This window comes from Molossus molossus, unplaced genomic scaffold (genome assembly GCF_014108415.1).
Source record: "Molossus molossus isolate mMolMol1 unplaced genomic scaffold, mMolMol1.p scaffold_m16_p_10, whole genome shotgun sequence".
NCBI lineage: Eukaryota > Metazoa > Chordata > Mammalia > Chiroptera > Molossidae > Molossus > Molossus molossus.
Window position 1 is genome coordinate 5,689,588 of NW_023425345.1, and position 15,966 is coordinate 5,705,553.

The window sequence follows — 15,966 nt, forward strand, 5'->3', positions numbered from 1 at the left end:
GGACCCTAACTAGTGGAATTCCAGACCTGATCCTGAAAACTGCCGAGGCTGGAACTGCATGCTGGGAAGAGAAATCTCAGCCAGGTCAGGGGGTGTCTCCTCCCCTCGGCTGTGGGAAGGCAGCCGCTCTCCTGGGTCACACACCGCCCGTGGCGCTGACCAGGGAGACTCGCGGGATACCTGGACTTCAGGCTGTCGCCATGTCCCAGGAAAGTAACCTTTGATCTCTAAAAAAGTCTGTGATTCTGAGTTCTCTTAATTACAATAATGGCTCTGGCCACATGTTTTCAACTGACATCTCTGTTTTCTGAGAGGCATGGGTTCCCGTGAGTTTTCTTTGTTAAGGTAGGAAAAAAAATCACAGGCACTTTCTTCCCTCATATAAGAAAAGAATAAACGTATGACTCTGGATCATACTAAGGGTTTGAGAGCTTAACCTTATTTCAATTAATGTACTAATGTTCTAATTTTACAGATGAGGACATTGAGGCTCAGGTAGGTTAAATCACTTTACCAGGTCACGAAGGTGGGAAATAGTATCAACCAGGATTTGAACCCAGCCTGACTGATGCTGGTCTTTGCTCTTAACCACTAGGCTGTGCACAGGATCACTTAATCATCAAAAAAGACTCTTAACACAGGGAAAGAGAGATGAAATGACTTGCCCAAGGTCACACAGCCACTAAGTGGCAAGGCAGGGGACTGAGCCCTTTCCATCTGGCAACCTCAGCCTCGAACTTTCCACCTGTCCTGCTGCTGAGCCTCCTCCCCAGCCCACCTGGCTGACCCCACCCTGGGCTCACCTGCGCTCTTGCCCGAAGAGGCGCTCCACCTCTGCACGGCCAGGGCTGCGGGTTCGGCCCCCGTTGCTGCCCTGGGGCCCTGGCTCCCTCTGTGCCAGCCTCCTGGGCGGGGGCAGGTCAGCCAGCACGGTGTACTCCTCCCTCTCCAAGTTGTGCCTGGTCTCCCCGGGGGGTGCTGAGCCCCGGGAGCCCCCTGAGCTGCCTGGAGGAGGTGAGGGTGCCAGGAGCGCTAGGTCGCTGGGTGGGTGGCGGGGTGGGGAGGAGGCTCTAGGTGCATCCCGGTGCCCGATGCACACTGCGGGGGGCAGCACTGGGGAACCATGCAGAGAGTCGGTGGAGGGGGCCAGGCTCTCCATACTAGTCCCAGGAGGGTCCTGAAAGAAGAGGGAGAGCTCAGGGGCCTGGCGTGGTGGGGATGAGAAGGAGGGTGCATCTCGGTGCCCGATGCACACAGGGGTGGGGATGTGGGGTGGCTCGTGCAGAGAGTCTGTGGAGGGGACCAGGCTCTCAGTGCTGGCTCTGGGGAAATCCTGGAACAAGAGGGAGGGCTCGGGGGCCTGGCGCGGTGGGGAGGAGGCCCGGGGTGCATCCCGGTACCCGATACAAACAGATGGGGGGAACTGCGGAGGGTCATGCTGGGACAGCTGGTTCTCAGCATCCGATGTGTCTGGGAGGAAGGGGAAGGGATCAAACTGGGTGTGTCGAGGGGGTGAGGAGGCCCGGGGGGCATCCCGGTGTCCAATGCACACGGCCGGCGGGATATAAGGGGGCTCGTGGTGGACCGATTCACTCTCAGAGGCATGGGGGTCTGGGAAGAAGGGGAACGGGTCATGCTGCAAATAGCGAGGAGGTGAAGAGGCTCGAGGGGCATCCCGGTGCCCAATGCACACAGCACATGGAGGCTGGGAGGACTCGAAAGAGGTCTGGAATGCCCCTCGAGAAGCGAGGTACAGGGGTGAGGAAGTCCGGGAGGCACCGTGGTGGCCAGGGCTGTGAGAAGAGGAAGTGGCCCGGGCTGGTGAGTTGTGCTGGGGAGGGCCGGAGGGGGACTGGGGTGAGTCACGCTGAGCTGGCCTATTGGGCGATGAAGTCTGAGGTCTGTCCCCTTGGGTTGGCCGAAGGGCAATAGATGCCCAGGGAACCTCACTTTGCTTGGAACGAGATGGGGAGGAGGTTCGGGGGCCGTCACTCTGGGTCGGCCGGAGGGGAAAGGAGGCCCAGGGTATGTCTTTGTTAGTGCGATGGGGAGAAGAATTCCTGGGGTTGTTCCGCTGAGCGGAGCGATGGGGAGACGCTGGTCCAGGATTGTTCTGTTGGGTGCAGCACTGAGGGGAGGAGCCTCCGGGGTTGTCCCGCCGCACAGAAGAGGACTGCGGGGTGTCCCGCTGGGTGGAGGAGGTTCTGGGGGTGTTCTGCTGAACACAAGAAGTTCTGGAGTTTTCCCGCTGGGTGGTTCTGTTGGGAGAGGAACCTCTGGGGTTGTCCCGCTGGGCACAGGGCGTTCTAGAATTTTCCCGCTGGACGGTTCTGTTGGGAGAGGAACCTCTGGGGTTGTCCCGCTGGGCGCAGGATGTTCTAGAGTTTTCCCGCTGGGTGGTTCTGTTGGGAGAAGAACCTCTGGGGTTGTCCCGCTGGGCACAGGATGTTCTAGAGTTTTCCCGCTGGGTGGTTCTGTTGGGAGAGGAACCTCTGGGGTTGTCCCGCTGGGCACAGGATGTTCTAGAGTTTTCCCGCTGGGTGGTTCTGTTGGGAGAGGAACCTCTGGGGTTGTCCCGCTGGGTGCAGGATGTTCTAGAGTTTTCCCGCTGGGTGGTTCTGTTGGGAGAAGAACCTCTGGGGTTGTCCCGCTGGGCACAGGATGTTCTAGAGTTTTCCCGCTGGGTGGTTCTGTTGGGAGAGGAACCTCTGGGGTTGTCCCGCTGGGCACAGGGCGTTCTAGAGTTTTCCCGCTGGGTGGTTCTGTTGGGAGAGGAACCTCTGGGGTTGTCCCGCTGGGCACAGGGCGTTCTAGAGTTTTCCGGTTGGGAAGTACATGTAGAAAAAGAAGTCTGAGGGTTGTCCTGTTGGGCAGCTCTAGGGGAAGAAGACACCCGAGGACTGCTGCGTTGAGTGGATGAGGTTCTGGGGTGATCCCGTTGGGTGATTCTTGAGGGTGAGGACGTTCTGGGGGTGCTCCGCTGCGTGGAAGAAGTCCTGGGGGTGTCCTGTTGGGTGGACGAGGTTCTGGAGTGGTCCCGTTGGGCTGTTTGGGAGGGAGAGGACGCTCGGGGGGTGTCGAGTTGTACGGAAGCTGTCTGGGCAACATCCCTCTGGGCAGAGCGGTGGAGAGAGGAAGCCTGGGGGGTGGTACTTCGAGGTCCGCCTTGTGATGTCACAGAGGAAGCCTGGGTTAGCACAGACCGGTGCCGCTCCAAGAAGGACCCACTCTCTCCCCGGAGCTTTGCCCAGTGCTGTCCGGCACTTCGGCTCCCGCCACCAGTATCTAGAGAGGAGAGGCAGGGCTAAGGTAAAGGTGCCCCAAGAGGGACGCCAAAGAGTTCCTAGCATCTTGCATTTGGCTAATTCCTCCTGGGCCTGGGCTCCCTGCCTGTAATCTGGGACTCTGCCACCAGGTGGACAGTGGTGACTGCCTTTGACCAAGCAGATCACAAAGTGAGGCTCCCCCACCCCTGCCCATGCGTTTAGGAGCACAAAAGCAGGTATTTAGTACAACATCCTGCCTGCGGATCACACCGGTGCACCAGGGAGGCTTCGGCTCCCATGTTATTGCGTCTCCCCAGGGCCTGAGGGGGCAGGGCAGCGGGGCGGGGCAGTGAGGTGATCCCATGAATGTTTGAAAAGATGGCTCCAGCTGCTGTGGGGGATGGACTGAAGGGGGCCAGGCAGAAACCGGAGAGCTTGAGGGGCCCTGGCAACATGCTGGCCAGGGGCAGCAGTGGCTGGGCCGCGAGTGATGTAGGTGGCACGAAGGGGACAGACTGGAGGTGTGTTCGAAGGCAGGGCGGCCCAGCTGTTGATGACTGTATGTAACGGTGGAGAGAGGAATCAGGGCAACACGAGAACTGGGGCCTGAGCCGCTGGGCTAGTGGTCACAGGAACAGACTGCAGGAGAAACAGGGTTGGGGGGAGGGTCAGGTTGCTGGTGGCCCCACGCCAGCCATCTCTCCACCCCTCTCCCTGTTCCTCATGCTCCCATCACCCATTTCCCCTGCTCCTCAAACCCCCTGTCCGCTCCTTGGGGCCTCTGCACAGGCTGTTCTTCTGCATATGAATTCAGATCTCAGCTACAATGTCGCCGCCCCCAGCCCCCCAGAGAGGCCCTCCCTGTCCTCCTGGCTACTCGGTCTCAATTTCCTGTCTTAATTCTCCAAAAATTAGTTATAACTCTCTGATTTGGCTTTTCCACTTGCTGTCTGTCAGCCCCCCTCCACTGGAGTGCCAGCTCCATAGGGGGGGCTTGTGTTTCTTGCTCGGCTTCTCCAGCTCTAGGTCAAGGCCTGGCACACAGTAGGCGCATAATAAATACTTATCGAATGAGTGAAATGAAAAGGCTGTGTTGAGTTTGAGGTGCTCTCATACACCCCAGTGAAGAGGCCAGTTGTACAATGAACTAAATGGAGGTCAGGGGAGAAATCAAGGCCAGAAGTGTAGAGTCAGATGTTGATTTCTCCAGATGGTGTTGAAAGCCAGGTGTTGTCAAATTGTAGGGAGAAAACAGAAGGGAGCCCAAGGACTGAGCTCTGGGGCATCCATATTTGAAGGTCAAGCAGAGAAGAGGCATCAGCAAAGGACAGCGAGGAGTGGCCAGTGAAGAAGGTTCTGACCTGTCGCCTAGCACCCCGGCCCCAGCCTCTTCCCCGGGGCTCTAGATCCACCTTGGCCAACACTGCCTGCACCCCTCCCCAGCTCTCTACTGTCAGCAAAAGGTGTCGCCATCCACACAGACACCCAGACCAGGAGATGGGACCGTGTATACTCCTATCCCCAGTCCCATCAAGTCCACCTCCTAAATCTCCTTCTGTCCCCAACTCACCCACAACCACTGCCCTAATTCAGGTTTCTCCATCTGTCACCTAGACAACTGCAGCTACAGAAGGGTCACAGGAATGGCACGTCCATCACCCATATAGCAAATCTTCACCCAGAGTTACTAGCTGTTCACAGTTTATCACATAGGCTTTGTCCACCCGTCACCCATCTACCTACCTGTCATTTAACCTGTCTCTCTCTCTCCCTATTATCTGTCTATCTCATTGAACCGTGTGAGAGTCGAAGACCTCATGACACTTCACCTCTAATGCATCTCCGAAGAGCAAGGACCATCTCCTTCTGTTCTCACACTCAGGAAACCAACACTGTCACCAAACACACACTTCGTCCCCCGATTTCCCGCTGTCCCAATAACGTCTCCCTTCGCTAGAACTTTTCCTACCCTTGATCCAGTCCAGGATCCCTCATAGCATTTTGCTTCCTTGTCTCTGTTGCCTCTTTAATGCGAGACGAACTCCCCAGGCCTTTCTTGTCTGTTATAAAGAGTCCTGTCGCCCTGGCCAGTTTGGCTCAGCGGTTAGAGCGTCGGCCTGCGGTCCAAAGAAAACCGGGTTCGGTTCTCGCTAAGGGCACGTACCTTGGTTGCAGTTTGTCCCCGGCCCTGGTTGGTTCATGCGGGAGGCAGCCACTCGATGTGTCCCTTTCACGTCGATGTTTCTCTCTCTCCCCCTCCCACTCTATCCGAACAAAAAAATGTCCTCGGGTGAGGATTAAAAAAAAAAAAAAGAATATTTGTTTTTTTAAAAAAAGAGTCCTGCCCAGCCAGTGTGGCTCAGTGGACTGCCAGGTCCTGGTTCCGGATCAGGGCACACGTCTGGGTTGTGGGCTTGATCCCCAGTAGGGGGCGTGCAGAAGGCAGTCAATCCATGTTTCTCTCTCACATCAATGTTTCTATCTCTCCCTTAAAAAAAAATCAATAAAAATGAAGGAAATCTTTAAAAATTATTTTTAAAAAGAGTACTGTCAGGCCCTGGCCAGGTAGCTCGATTGGTTAGAGTGTCGTCTGGATACACCAACATTTCGGGTTTGATCCCCAGTCATGGCACGTACAAGTCAACTAATGAATGCAGAAATAAATGGACCAACAAAGGAAGAGAGATGTTTCTCTCTCTCCCTTCCTCCCCCTCTCTCTAAAATCAATAAATTAAAAATAAAATAAAAGGAGTCCTGTCAGTTACTTTGCAAACTGCCCCTTGGTTTGGGCTTGCCTGATGTTTTGCTGGGATTGGATGCAGGCAGCACATTTTCAGCAAGAAGACTTGGAAAGGATGCCATGTCCTCCCCAGCGTATTACATGGGGCACCTGATGCCGCTTACCCCCGCTGGGAGGCCGAGTGGCCGCTTGGTTAAGGCAGATCTGCCAGATCTTCCCATCCCAAGGGTGCCTTTCCCCTCTGTAATCGATGTGTAATTTGAGGGTTACTACTCTGAGACCATGTGAATATCCTGTTCCCTGACAACCCTTCACCCAGGAATTTAGCATCAGCCGGTGATTTGTATCTAAATTAGTTATCACTACAATGGCTGCAACAGCAGCTGCGATAGCCCGTTTACTGGTTTCTCACCCTTCAGCCTCACCCTGCTCCACTTCATCCTGTGCCCTGGTGAACTTCTTTAGCCATAGGTCTAATCATAACATTCTCCTCCTCAAAAACCTCCTGTGGCTCCCTACTGCTCAGAGAAGTAAGTCCAAACGCCTTGGCCCAGTGTGGTCTGACCCAGTTGTGCGTCCCCATCTATGCTCATGCTTACATCCCAGGTTACTCCCATTCGCACCTCGAGCCTTTGCCTGGGCTGTGTCCTCAGCTACAGCGCCTGTCCAGGAGGCACCCTCTGTGAGCCCCTCCCTGGTGGAGAGAAGCTGTTTGTCCTCTGCCCCCACCCAGCCCCTGGCTCTCCTCCGTCCTGGGCTGCTGTTCGTCTCCCGTCTGACGCTGTGCTGGATGGTGAGCTGTCTGGGGCAGGGACATCTAGTTCCTCCTGAACACCCACGGTGTCTAGTTAGCACTGGCATGTTTGAGGACCGAATCTACAGGAGCCAGAGGAAGCCAGGACTGCCCCCGGGGTAGGACCTGGATAGCCTGGCCCACATCTCCAAATCCTGACAATGCTAAAGACACAATCAGTGCAGCAGCAATGGGAGGGCCCAAGCCTGGGAGCCAGCGCACTGGGCTCACGTGCCAGCAAGACGCTGACCTGCCTCATGGGCCTCTGTGGTCTTGGCCTGACCAGCAGCCTTGTCCCTCTTTTGGGGAACACCACCACCCTGGTTTCCTTTCTGCCATCTCCTCTTCCCCATTCTCTTTCTCTCTCTCTTTTTTAAGTTTATTTAGATTGTTTCACTTTCATACTCACGAAAAAATAGCCGGTGGCATGAGTCAAATTGCCGGTCAATCCTCTTCCCCACTCTCAAACCACAAGGTTTGCACAGGGGGGCTGACCCTATCCCTGCTCACCAGGCTGGACACATGACCCATGCTGGGTCCCAGGGAGAGCCCCTCCTAGGAGTGTAGCTTCGTCTGCCGGGAAGATTGTACCTTCTGTCTGGGGAGGTTGATAAACAAGTGGGACAAAGCCTGGCACTGCTGTGCTCATCACGTCTGCGGGGGAGGGTCGGCTGGGAATGCAGCCACACGGAAGGAAGCCGAGCGAGGCAGGGTTCCGATACCCTGTGGCACCAGGATCCAGCTGCGCCTGAGGTCATCTCCCCCTAGATGTTTACTCAGCCAGTGTGAGAGAATGTACCGAAAGCAGGTTGATGGCACATCATGCCCGCTCCATAATTACGTGGGACTGTCACTATTATTAAGACTTGAGCCACCAAAGTAAGACATGCCCAGGGGCCCGGATGCCAGTGAGATGGCTATCTGGCCCCTAGCAATCACCACCGCCGTGACCACAGGGACCAGTCTGGTCTGTCAGAAGGACTCACCCTCCTTTCTTTGGCCCGCAGTGTCTCCTCCCACAGGGGACCGGGTGAGGACAGACGGAGCCCTTTGGGCACTGTCAGCTCTTGACCCCTCCTGCAGCTTCCGAGGGATCATCGCGGTGAACTTGTCCCAGCTGGGGGCCTCCTCCTGCCTTCCGACAATGTCCCAGTCCTGCCAGGGAAGGAGAGGAGAAAGCGTGCTTGGAGATTAAGGAGAGATCCGGGCTGGCGCCCCCAGTGTGAGATGATCAGAGGGAAGGGAAAGGACCCGGCGTGGAAAGGGCACCTGCGTACACCCACCACTGTGCTGGGCTCTCTGCAGGTGTAAACTCAGCGGTCTTCCATCCACCCCTGGGTAGGCAGTCTGTGCAGCTACACCTTGCCCAGTGGGAAATGGTTGACATGGGAGGACCTGAGCCAGGGCAGTCAAACACCATGTGATAGGAGGCCTCGGCGTAGCTGTCCCCCGCCCCAGGACAGCCCCAGGACCCAGAGGGAAATGGGTCGAAGCCCTGCCCTACCAGTTCCCAGACATTATTATGGCTTCAACTAAGTTGCTTCCCTCCTCTGAGTCTCAGCTTTCTTACCCCAAAACAGGGCCATGGGGGTGGGGGGTGAGGAGCCTTCCTGAGCCCGTGCTCCCATCTCGTTACTTCCCCTCGCGGTCTTACAGATAGCCTGCCTCTTCCACCCTGGGACAGCCCTTGGAGGGGTGAATGCCCGGAAGTTCCCCCGAGTCTCCTCTGCTCCCAGCCCTAGCCAGGCCCCCCAGCCTGCTCCCTTCCCTCTGTCCTCTGGCAGGGCTGGTCATGGGGCTCAGTGGTGTGTGACCAAGGCAGGACCAAGGACCAAGTCTATCCTTCCTCTGGACAAACATCCCAAATCCTGGCCCTCTGTGGCCAGTGGCCTGAGAGTTTTGGGCAGCCTGAGCCCGCTGGTGATTCACATGGAGCTCCCCATCAACTGAAACGCCTTTTCATAGGCAGCCCCCCAGCCCTCCTGCGCCACCCCTGCAGGGACCCCTACCTCTCCCAGGTGGGTGGTCTGGGTGGCCTGAGGTGCCCACTAAGAGTCCAGAGGCCCTTGGCCTGGGTCCTTGGCGTAGAGGCTTGGGCCTTCTCTGGGAGCTCGGGGCTGGCACAGAGGTGAGCTGCCCTTGCCCTTGGCCTCCCACCCCCAGCTCACCACAGAGGACGAGTTGCTGGTATCATCAGGGGTGTCGCAGTCAGGGCTGGAGCTGGTGCCAGAGTCAGGGCCCTCGTCGAAGCTGCCACACAGGGAGGAGGCCAGGCCCTCCAGATAGGGCACTGCCTCGGGGTCCCAGCTCCTGCTCCTGGGGGTGGCTGTGGGGCCCTCTGCAGGGAGCCCTGCTGATGGGCCCCTGAGAGAGGAGAGAGACCCATGACTTTTCCCCCAAAAGTAATGGGAATTAAGGAGTAACACCCCCACCCAGGTACACACACACCTCACGTCACAGGAAGAGGGAGCTGCCACCAAGTGCGCTCTGTGCTGGGCTGCCTGGTTTAGCTTCAGCAGCCTCCCTTTGAAATGAGTGTAATGATACCCATTTTACAGATGAAGAAACTGAGGCTCAGAGAGACCAAGGGACTGGCCAAAGTCACAGATCTAGGAAAGGGCAGAGCTGCACTGTGGCCCCAGCCCCAACCTTCTGTCGTTGGAGCAGAAGTGAAGACCCAAGCTCAGCAAGACAGACAGAATTGTGCTGAGCCAATGGAGTGGCCCTGAGAGGGAGCAGAGCTCCTGGGGCAGTGCCAGGGCCACCAGTCTGGATGCCAAGGGAGGCAGCTGTAGAGAAAGCCCTGCTTTGGAGAAGCCAGTCAGGGTGGCCACAGGCCTTCATAGCTTGGAGCTGGCGATATCCCCAAAGAGGGACCTACAGATTGGCCTACGAGATGGAAATGCGTGCTGCCCCCGAAAAGAGGTCTGTGGCCACGTAAGTCTGGGCCCTACCACACGCGTCTACCTCCCCGCTCAGGAGCACCGTGCGTGCCTGCAAACGAGGCTTCCAACTTTTTCACCTCGGACTTTCTGAAATATATTTGATGGCAGCGCTTTTGATTTTTAAAAAAATGTCAACCTGTGAGGAACACATGTTCCCAAAGCAATGCTGATTTGGTTCAGTTCTTATTTTTTAAATGGGGAAACTGAGATACAAAAAGAGGTAATAACTTGCCCAAGGTCCCACAGCCCAAAAGGGTTAAACCCTCCGCCTTGCCCTCCCAAAGCACCTCAGCCCCATGGGGACTTCTCAGCTCAGGACTGGGGCAGAGGGAATCCCAGAGCCTGGAGCAGTGCAGTCAGGGGGTGGCTGATAAACCTGCTCGTTTTTAAAAGCTGTGCAATGGGAACAAGGAAATGTGAGCAGCTGTGAGTCATGTTCAGGCAGGTGGGTGCATTCTGTACCCTGCATCAAAGCTGAGTTAGGGCCCAAGGAACATGCCCACGGTGCCCAGCTGTATGGACTGACCATGTGACCCACAACAGCAGCCATCATAGACAGATGCTGTCATTGTGAAGGGGTATGAGGTGGGGTAGGTGAGGGCTACCCCAGAAAGTCCCTCCCCAGGACCTGAAGCTCTACCCACCTCTTGGATCCTGGCCCAATGCCAAGGCCCACCACAGACTGGCACTCAGAGGTCGAGGCACTGTGCGGGTCCTCAGAGGCAGGCGGGTGGCGGGGCAGGTCGCAGTAGGGTGCCTCAGCACTTGGAGGGCTCTCGGGCTCCTGGGACAGAGTTGCAGAGAGGAGGCACCTCATGGCCCACGTGGGGCCCCCTCCCCTGCGCGGCCCCTCCCCCCACCAGGCGGCGTGGAGTCTCCAGACGTCCCCGCCTGGGATCCCAGACTTCTCAAGGAGAGCTGTCCATCAGGCTGGAAGCGCCCCTGGGGACCCAAGCTGAGGGCTGGCCAAGGTACAGGGCGTGTGCATGCACACATGTGCACAGGTGTGTGTGCGCGTGTAAAGGCCTGTGTGTGTGCAACTGTGCATGCAAGGTTGGGGGTGCACTAGTGCACATGTTTGCATACGTGCATGTAAGATCGTTTACATGTGCGTTGGCACACATGTGGGTGTGTGCTTGAGGAGATGAGGGTTTTCTGTGGCTAGAAGACAAGGATGAGGAAGGAGGGTGAGGAGGAAGGATGAAACCAGCCTGGAGAGTGAGGGAGGAAGAGGAGGTCTGAGAGAGGAGATGGGCGGGAAGACCTCCTAGGAAAGGAGAGATTTGCCCACTAAAGGGCTGCAGGGGCTTCCGGGCTGGAGGGTCAAGGCCCCAGGGTGGAGGCGGAGGCCCCAGCCAACTGCTCGCTTCTCTATCCCTCCGCCCTGACCAAGGCCACACCTGTGAAGGCTGGTGCTGGGCTCACCCAGGGGGAACGGCTGCTCACCTCCGGGAAGGCCCCCCCACTCCTCCCCACCTACTGGGGTGGCAGGGCCCTCCCCTGGTGGTGGGAGACAGCGGCCACAGCACCCTGCACCCCGCCTCCTCTCCGGTTACCTGGGCGGCGGGCTCCTGCGGTGGCAGCTGGCGGCTGTCAGCACCCTTGTCCCCGGGGGGCTCCGGCTCAGGCCCCCACACTGCCGCCCTCCCAGGCCCCGACTCTGGGCCGTGGCGGCGGCCGAGGCAGCAGAAACCTTAGAGGGGCCGGCTGTGGGAGCAGGGGCCCCTCATTACTGTTTCATAAGCCGGGGCCCAGCCAAGAACAATGCAGGACATGAAACCACAGGAACCTGATCCCCACAGCTCACCTGAGAGCTGGCAGGGCGGGGGCCTGGGCATGGGCTCCCTGGGGACCCTGGAGTCCAGAGCTCAGGGCTGAGGCCACAGCCTGGCCACAGCCCCAGGGTGGGCACAATTTCTCTGTATTCCAAGAAGGTGGCCACTAGCAGGACCTGGGCAGGGCCAAGGAGTGGGGCCAGGGTGTCTGTCCTGCCATCCACGCCAGAGGAGCCAGTCTGGGTTCAGTTTCGCCCCCTGCCCTGGAGCCAGATTCTGATCAGAGCTCAGCAGCGGGAGGTGTCAGATCCACAGCCCGGCCTGGCGCCTTGGCCGCCCTGGGGACCTCACCGCGTGAACGAGGAGGGAGCAGCTTGCTGGGCATTGCCAAGGGGTCCCAGCCCAGCTGGACCCAACAAGACCCCCAGCCAGTCATGGCACCTCCTTTCTGCTCTCACCCCAGCCCCCATCACGACCCACTGCCCACTTGAGCAGGCCCAGCAGCCAGTCCCTGGCTCTGATTTCCTGTCTGGCGGGTCAGCACTGGCTCTGGCCTCAGACAGACATCAAGCCCAATCCTGGCGCCTCCACTTCCCAGCTGGGTGACCTCAGCCCTGTGGCTTCCCCTCTCTGAGTCTGGTTTTCTCGTCTCCAAAACTGGGATGATAAGAGGACCCATCTCCTAGGGGTGTCATGAGAATTAAATGAGTTAATATTTGTAAAGGGCTTAGAACAGTGCCTGGTCTATATATCTTAAATATAATAGATAATGTATAAATATTAAATAGAATTTTATTAGTGTTAAATTGATAGGTTAAATACACTTACGAATAAATACATTAAAAAGGGATGTATGGTGCCCGGCTGGTGTGGCACAGTGGTTGAGCGACGACCCATGCACCAAGAGGTCACCAGTTCGATTCCCAGTCAGGGCACGTGCCCAGGTTGTGGGCCAAATCCCCAGTGGGGGGCATGCAGGAGGCGGCCAATCGATGTTCTCTCTCATCGATGTTCCTATCTCTCTCTCTCCCTCTCCCTTCCTCTCTAAAATCAATAAAGAAAACAAAAAATAAAAAGGGATGTATGGGGCCTGGCACCCGGCACAACTCTTCCACCGTGGCCCCTCCCTCCCTCCAGACCTGGCTGTGACCTGGTCACGGCTTTGTGGTTTCCAGGGGAAGCCCTCCCCTGGCCTGTGGGACGTAGGGAGAGCAGAGCAGAGACAGATGGATCCCAGGGGAACTGGAACAAGCCTCAGGGAGGGACCTGGGCCATTCCCGCTATTCCAGGGAGGTGAGGATGTCAGGACTGGTCCGGTCCCCAGGAGATACCTTTACCAGGCCCCCAGGGAAGAGTTTGAGCCCAGGTGTAATTAGGGGTCCAGCGGGGACCGGCACAGCCCCTTCCAGGCTGGGGGATGCTTCTTTAACACACAGATTTTGTGACTCTATGTGTTTGAAACTGGGCATCCTTGAGTGTCATCAGTGTCACATCCTGATGACTCGAGAGCCTTAATCTCCCACTGAGGTCTGGCTCCTCAGCTCCGTAATTCAGTAACTTCCCTCATCTCCAGTGTGGCCCATGGGTACCTCTCACTCACCACCCCAAACCACTCCAGATAGGTCTCCTGTCCCAAGTACCTGCCTCAGGAAATAACTTAGAAATCAGCCATGTTCCACCCGCCCCGTGTTTCTCTCCATCTCAAAATCTCCATCATCTCTGGCACGAGGAGTTGCACCTTTCCCTCACTGGTCACCTTGATTTATTCTCATGCGCTGCACTCCATCCTCTGCCCTGCAGTCCAAAGTGACTTTGGAAAATGCAAATCTAATCACATCACTCCCACTTAAAATCTTCAGGGGCCCCCATGCCTCTCAGGAAAGTCCAGCGTCAGCATGGCTATAGGGCCCCACAAGGCCTGGTGGAACCAGCCTCCACCCCAATCTCCACTGTTGTCCTGGAGTTCCCGTGCCCCTTCCTCTCAGTGGCCTCTCCATCTTCCAATGTGTCTCCTCCTTTCTGTCTCAGGGCCTTTGCACCCACTGTTCCCTTCCTCTCCTCTTCCCCAACTTCACTGCCCTGTGTCCCCATAGCCTTTACCAAGCAGCTGACATGCCATTTCCTTGGATAAACCAATCATTTACCCTCATGCCACTGGCTGTTCCTTACAACCTTTACCACAACCACAGTTATTTGCATGATTGATTTCTTAGTCTCCACTTCTCTTGCTAGACTACAAGCCCCATGATCCAGGGACTGTGTCTGTATTAATTATCACTGTTTCCCCAGTGTCTAGCATAATGCCTAGCATGTGCTGAGCACCTATTCAATATGTGTGAACACGAGAACTGGCCCGAGGTCTCAGCCGGGAAGTGGGACTGAGACTAGAACCCAAACCTGTCTGAATCCAAATCTCTTCTCCTGCTCCCGACTTGCCATCTCCCCTCCCACTGGGAGAAGGTCATGTGCATGGGAGGTAGGCTCACTGAGCTTTCAGGCCCCTGTTCCCTGGCCTGAGGGGGAGGGGAGCTGTTACTGTAGGTATCAGGATAGGTAGAAAGCAATCTCCCAGGTTTGTTTTCCTGATCCGGAAGGAGGGAGAGGAAACCAGCGAGTATTGAATTAGCCACATGTGACTCAGGATAAGCAGTGCCAGATGCCCAGAGTGAGACTTGTTGTCCAACTTTACTCTTTAGGAGAATGAAGGCAGAGAGGGTAAATGACCCAAGGTCAAGGAAATGGCAAACCTAGCGCTGGAACTCTGGTCTGCATGGCCCCAAAGCCAAACGGGGACTCCTTTATTTTGATCACCTTGGAGCCAGACCCCCTGCATAGTGCTGGCTGCCAGGCCTAAGAGGAGCCCCAGGACCTCAGGGAATGACAGAGCCATATGGGTCAAGGCTGGGAGGCCGACGGAGACTCACAAGTCCCACGCTTCTCAGAGCATGTGTGCCAGGAGCTCTGGGTTTCTGTGTAGGGAGTATTGGCCTAAGTGAGAAAATGCTTCACTCCTTCAACACCTTCCAGGAGAAAGTCCGCAGTGGGCGCTGAATATCTGACGCCTCTCGAACAACAGCCAACCTCCCTTTTTAACAGACACAGCAGGACTCAGAGCCTTCAGCCAAATACTCTCTAGTTAGAATGTAAAGGCACTTCTGTTTTTGTCTTTTTCTTTCTTTCTAACCTTTTATATAAAGGATATGATCCTACTTGTGGCGGTGACGTAAAGTTTTGTTTTAGTATAAGTGAAAAAAAAGGGTTTTGATTTAAAGAATAAGGTAAGTAATGCATTACATGAGGCTATGGCAAAAAAAAGTCATAAAATAGGAGAATGATTAACATTTGGGAAACATTAACATGGTCCCACTATTTCATTGTACAGATGGGGAAATGGAGGCTCTGCCCAGGAGGAAAGCCAGTGTCTGGGTTCAGCTGCAAGTGAATGGCCTATTCAGGCCTGAGCCCGCCAAGCACTCCCCCACCCCAAACCACCCTGCCCGCTCAGGAAAGCCAGCCCACCTGGTGCCTTGCTCTGTGGGCCTCCTCGGGGTGGAAGCAGTTTTGACAGCAGCTCTGGGCAAGCACATTGGCCTCAAAGTGTTCGCAGGGGGCATTCCCGGCCTCCTCCTCCATAGTGGGTGAGTCAGGCCAGGGCAGCTCCTGCGATCCAGTGGAGGGGGCTGGGAAGAATGGAGCGGGGAGACAAGGACCAGCTGGCTGTCTAGCAGCGCACCTGGATCCCAGCCCCAGCTTGCCCCTGGACAAAGACCGAGGAAATAAGGTTATCCATCCATTTATTCATCTGTTCATGTATTCACTCAACAAACACTCATTAAACACCTACTAAGCACCAGGCACTCTGCCAAGCATTTGACATGTGATTTCTAGTCATTACTGCAGCATTGCTCCAAGTGGGTTCCGAGGACCCCGCATTAAACTCAGTAGAGCTATTTATAAAATGCATATTCCCAGTTCCCTCCCCAAATCCACCTAGTCAGAATCTCTCTGGAGGTAAGGCCTGGGGGTGTGCATTTTATTTTATTTAAAAAAATTTTTTTTTTCCTTTATTGATTTTAGAGAGAGAGGGAGGGAGAGGGAGGTAGGAACATCGATGAGAGAGAACATTGATTGCCCACCTCCTGCATGCCTCCCACTGGGGATTGGCTACAACCAGGGCATGTGCCCTGACCGGGAATCAAACCGGCAACTTCTTGGTGCCTGGGTCGATGCTCAACCACTGAGCCACACTGGCCGGACAAGGGGGTATGCATTTTAAACAAGTCTCCTGGGGGACTCATGCACCCCAAAAGTTGGAGTGTCTTTGCCTTATATTTATCCTGCACTGTGGATAAAATTAATGGCAGTTTCAGATGAGGGGAGAAAAGCTCATAGAGGTTCCATAACTTGCAATGTTCCTGTGGCTGAACTGGATTCAAACCCAGGTCTG

The 15,966-nt window shown here is 56.0% G+C and overlaps 1 protein-coding gene across 1 annotated transcript; it reads right to left on the reverse strand.

The window, feature by feature from the left end:
• Positions 1-799: 799 nt before the first annotated feature.
• Positions 800-15,152, reverse strand: LOC118623281 (TRIO and F-actin-binding protein-like). The gene is made up of 5 exons (XM_036250781.1): positions 15,039-15,152; positions 10,389-10,528; positions 8,968-9,163; positions 7,786-7,954; positions 800-3,285 (listed from the first exon to the last, which is right to left on the reverse strand). The coding sequence occupies exons 1-5, from the start codon at positions 15,150-15,152 to the stop codon at positions 800-802; spliced, it is 3,105 nt and encodes a 1,034-aa protein (XP_036106674.1).
• Between the last annotated feature and the right edge of the window lie 814 nt (positions 15,153-15,966).

Bases quoted from the DNA above. Each gene is read 5' to 3' on its own strand.
- LOC118623281 (XM_036250781.1), bottom strand. From the start codon at position 15,152: ATGGAGGAGGAGGCCGGGAATGCCCCCTGCGAACACTTTGAGGCCAAT. The intron at 10,529-15,038 runs GTGGGCTGGCTT...ACTCTGTCCCAG, and splicing joins CCCACAGAGCAAGGCACCAG to GAGCCCGAGAGCCCTCCAAG. The intron at 7,955-8,967 runs GTGAGCTGGGGG...CTTCCCTGGCAG, and splicing joins CCAGCAACTCGTCCTCTGTG to GACTGGGACATTGTCGGAAG.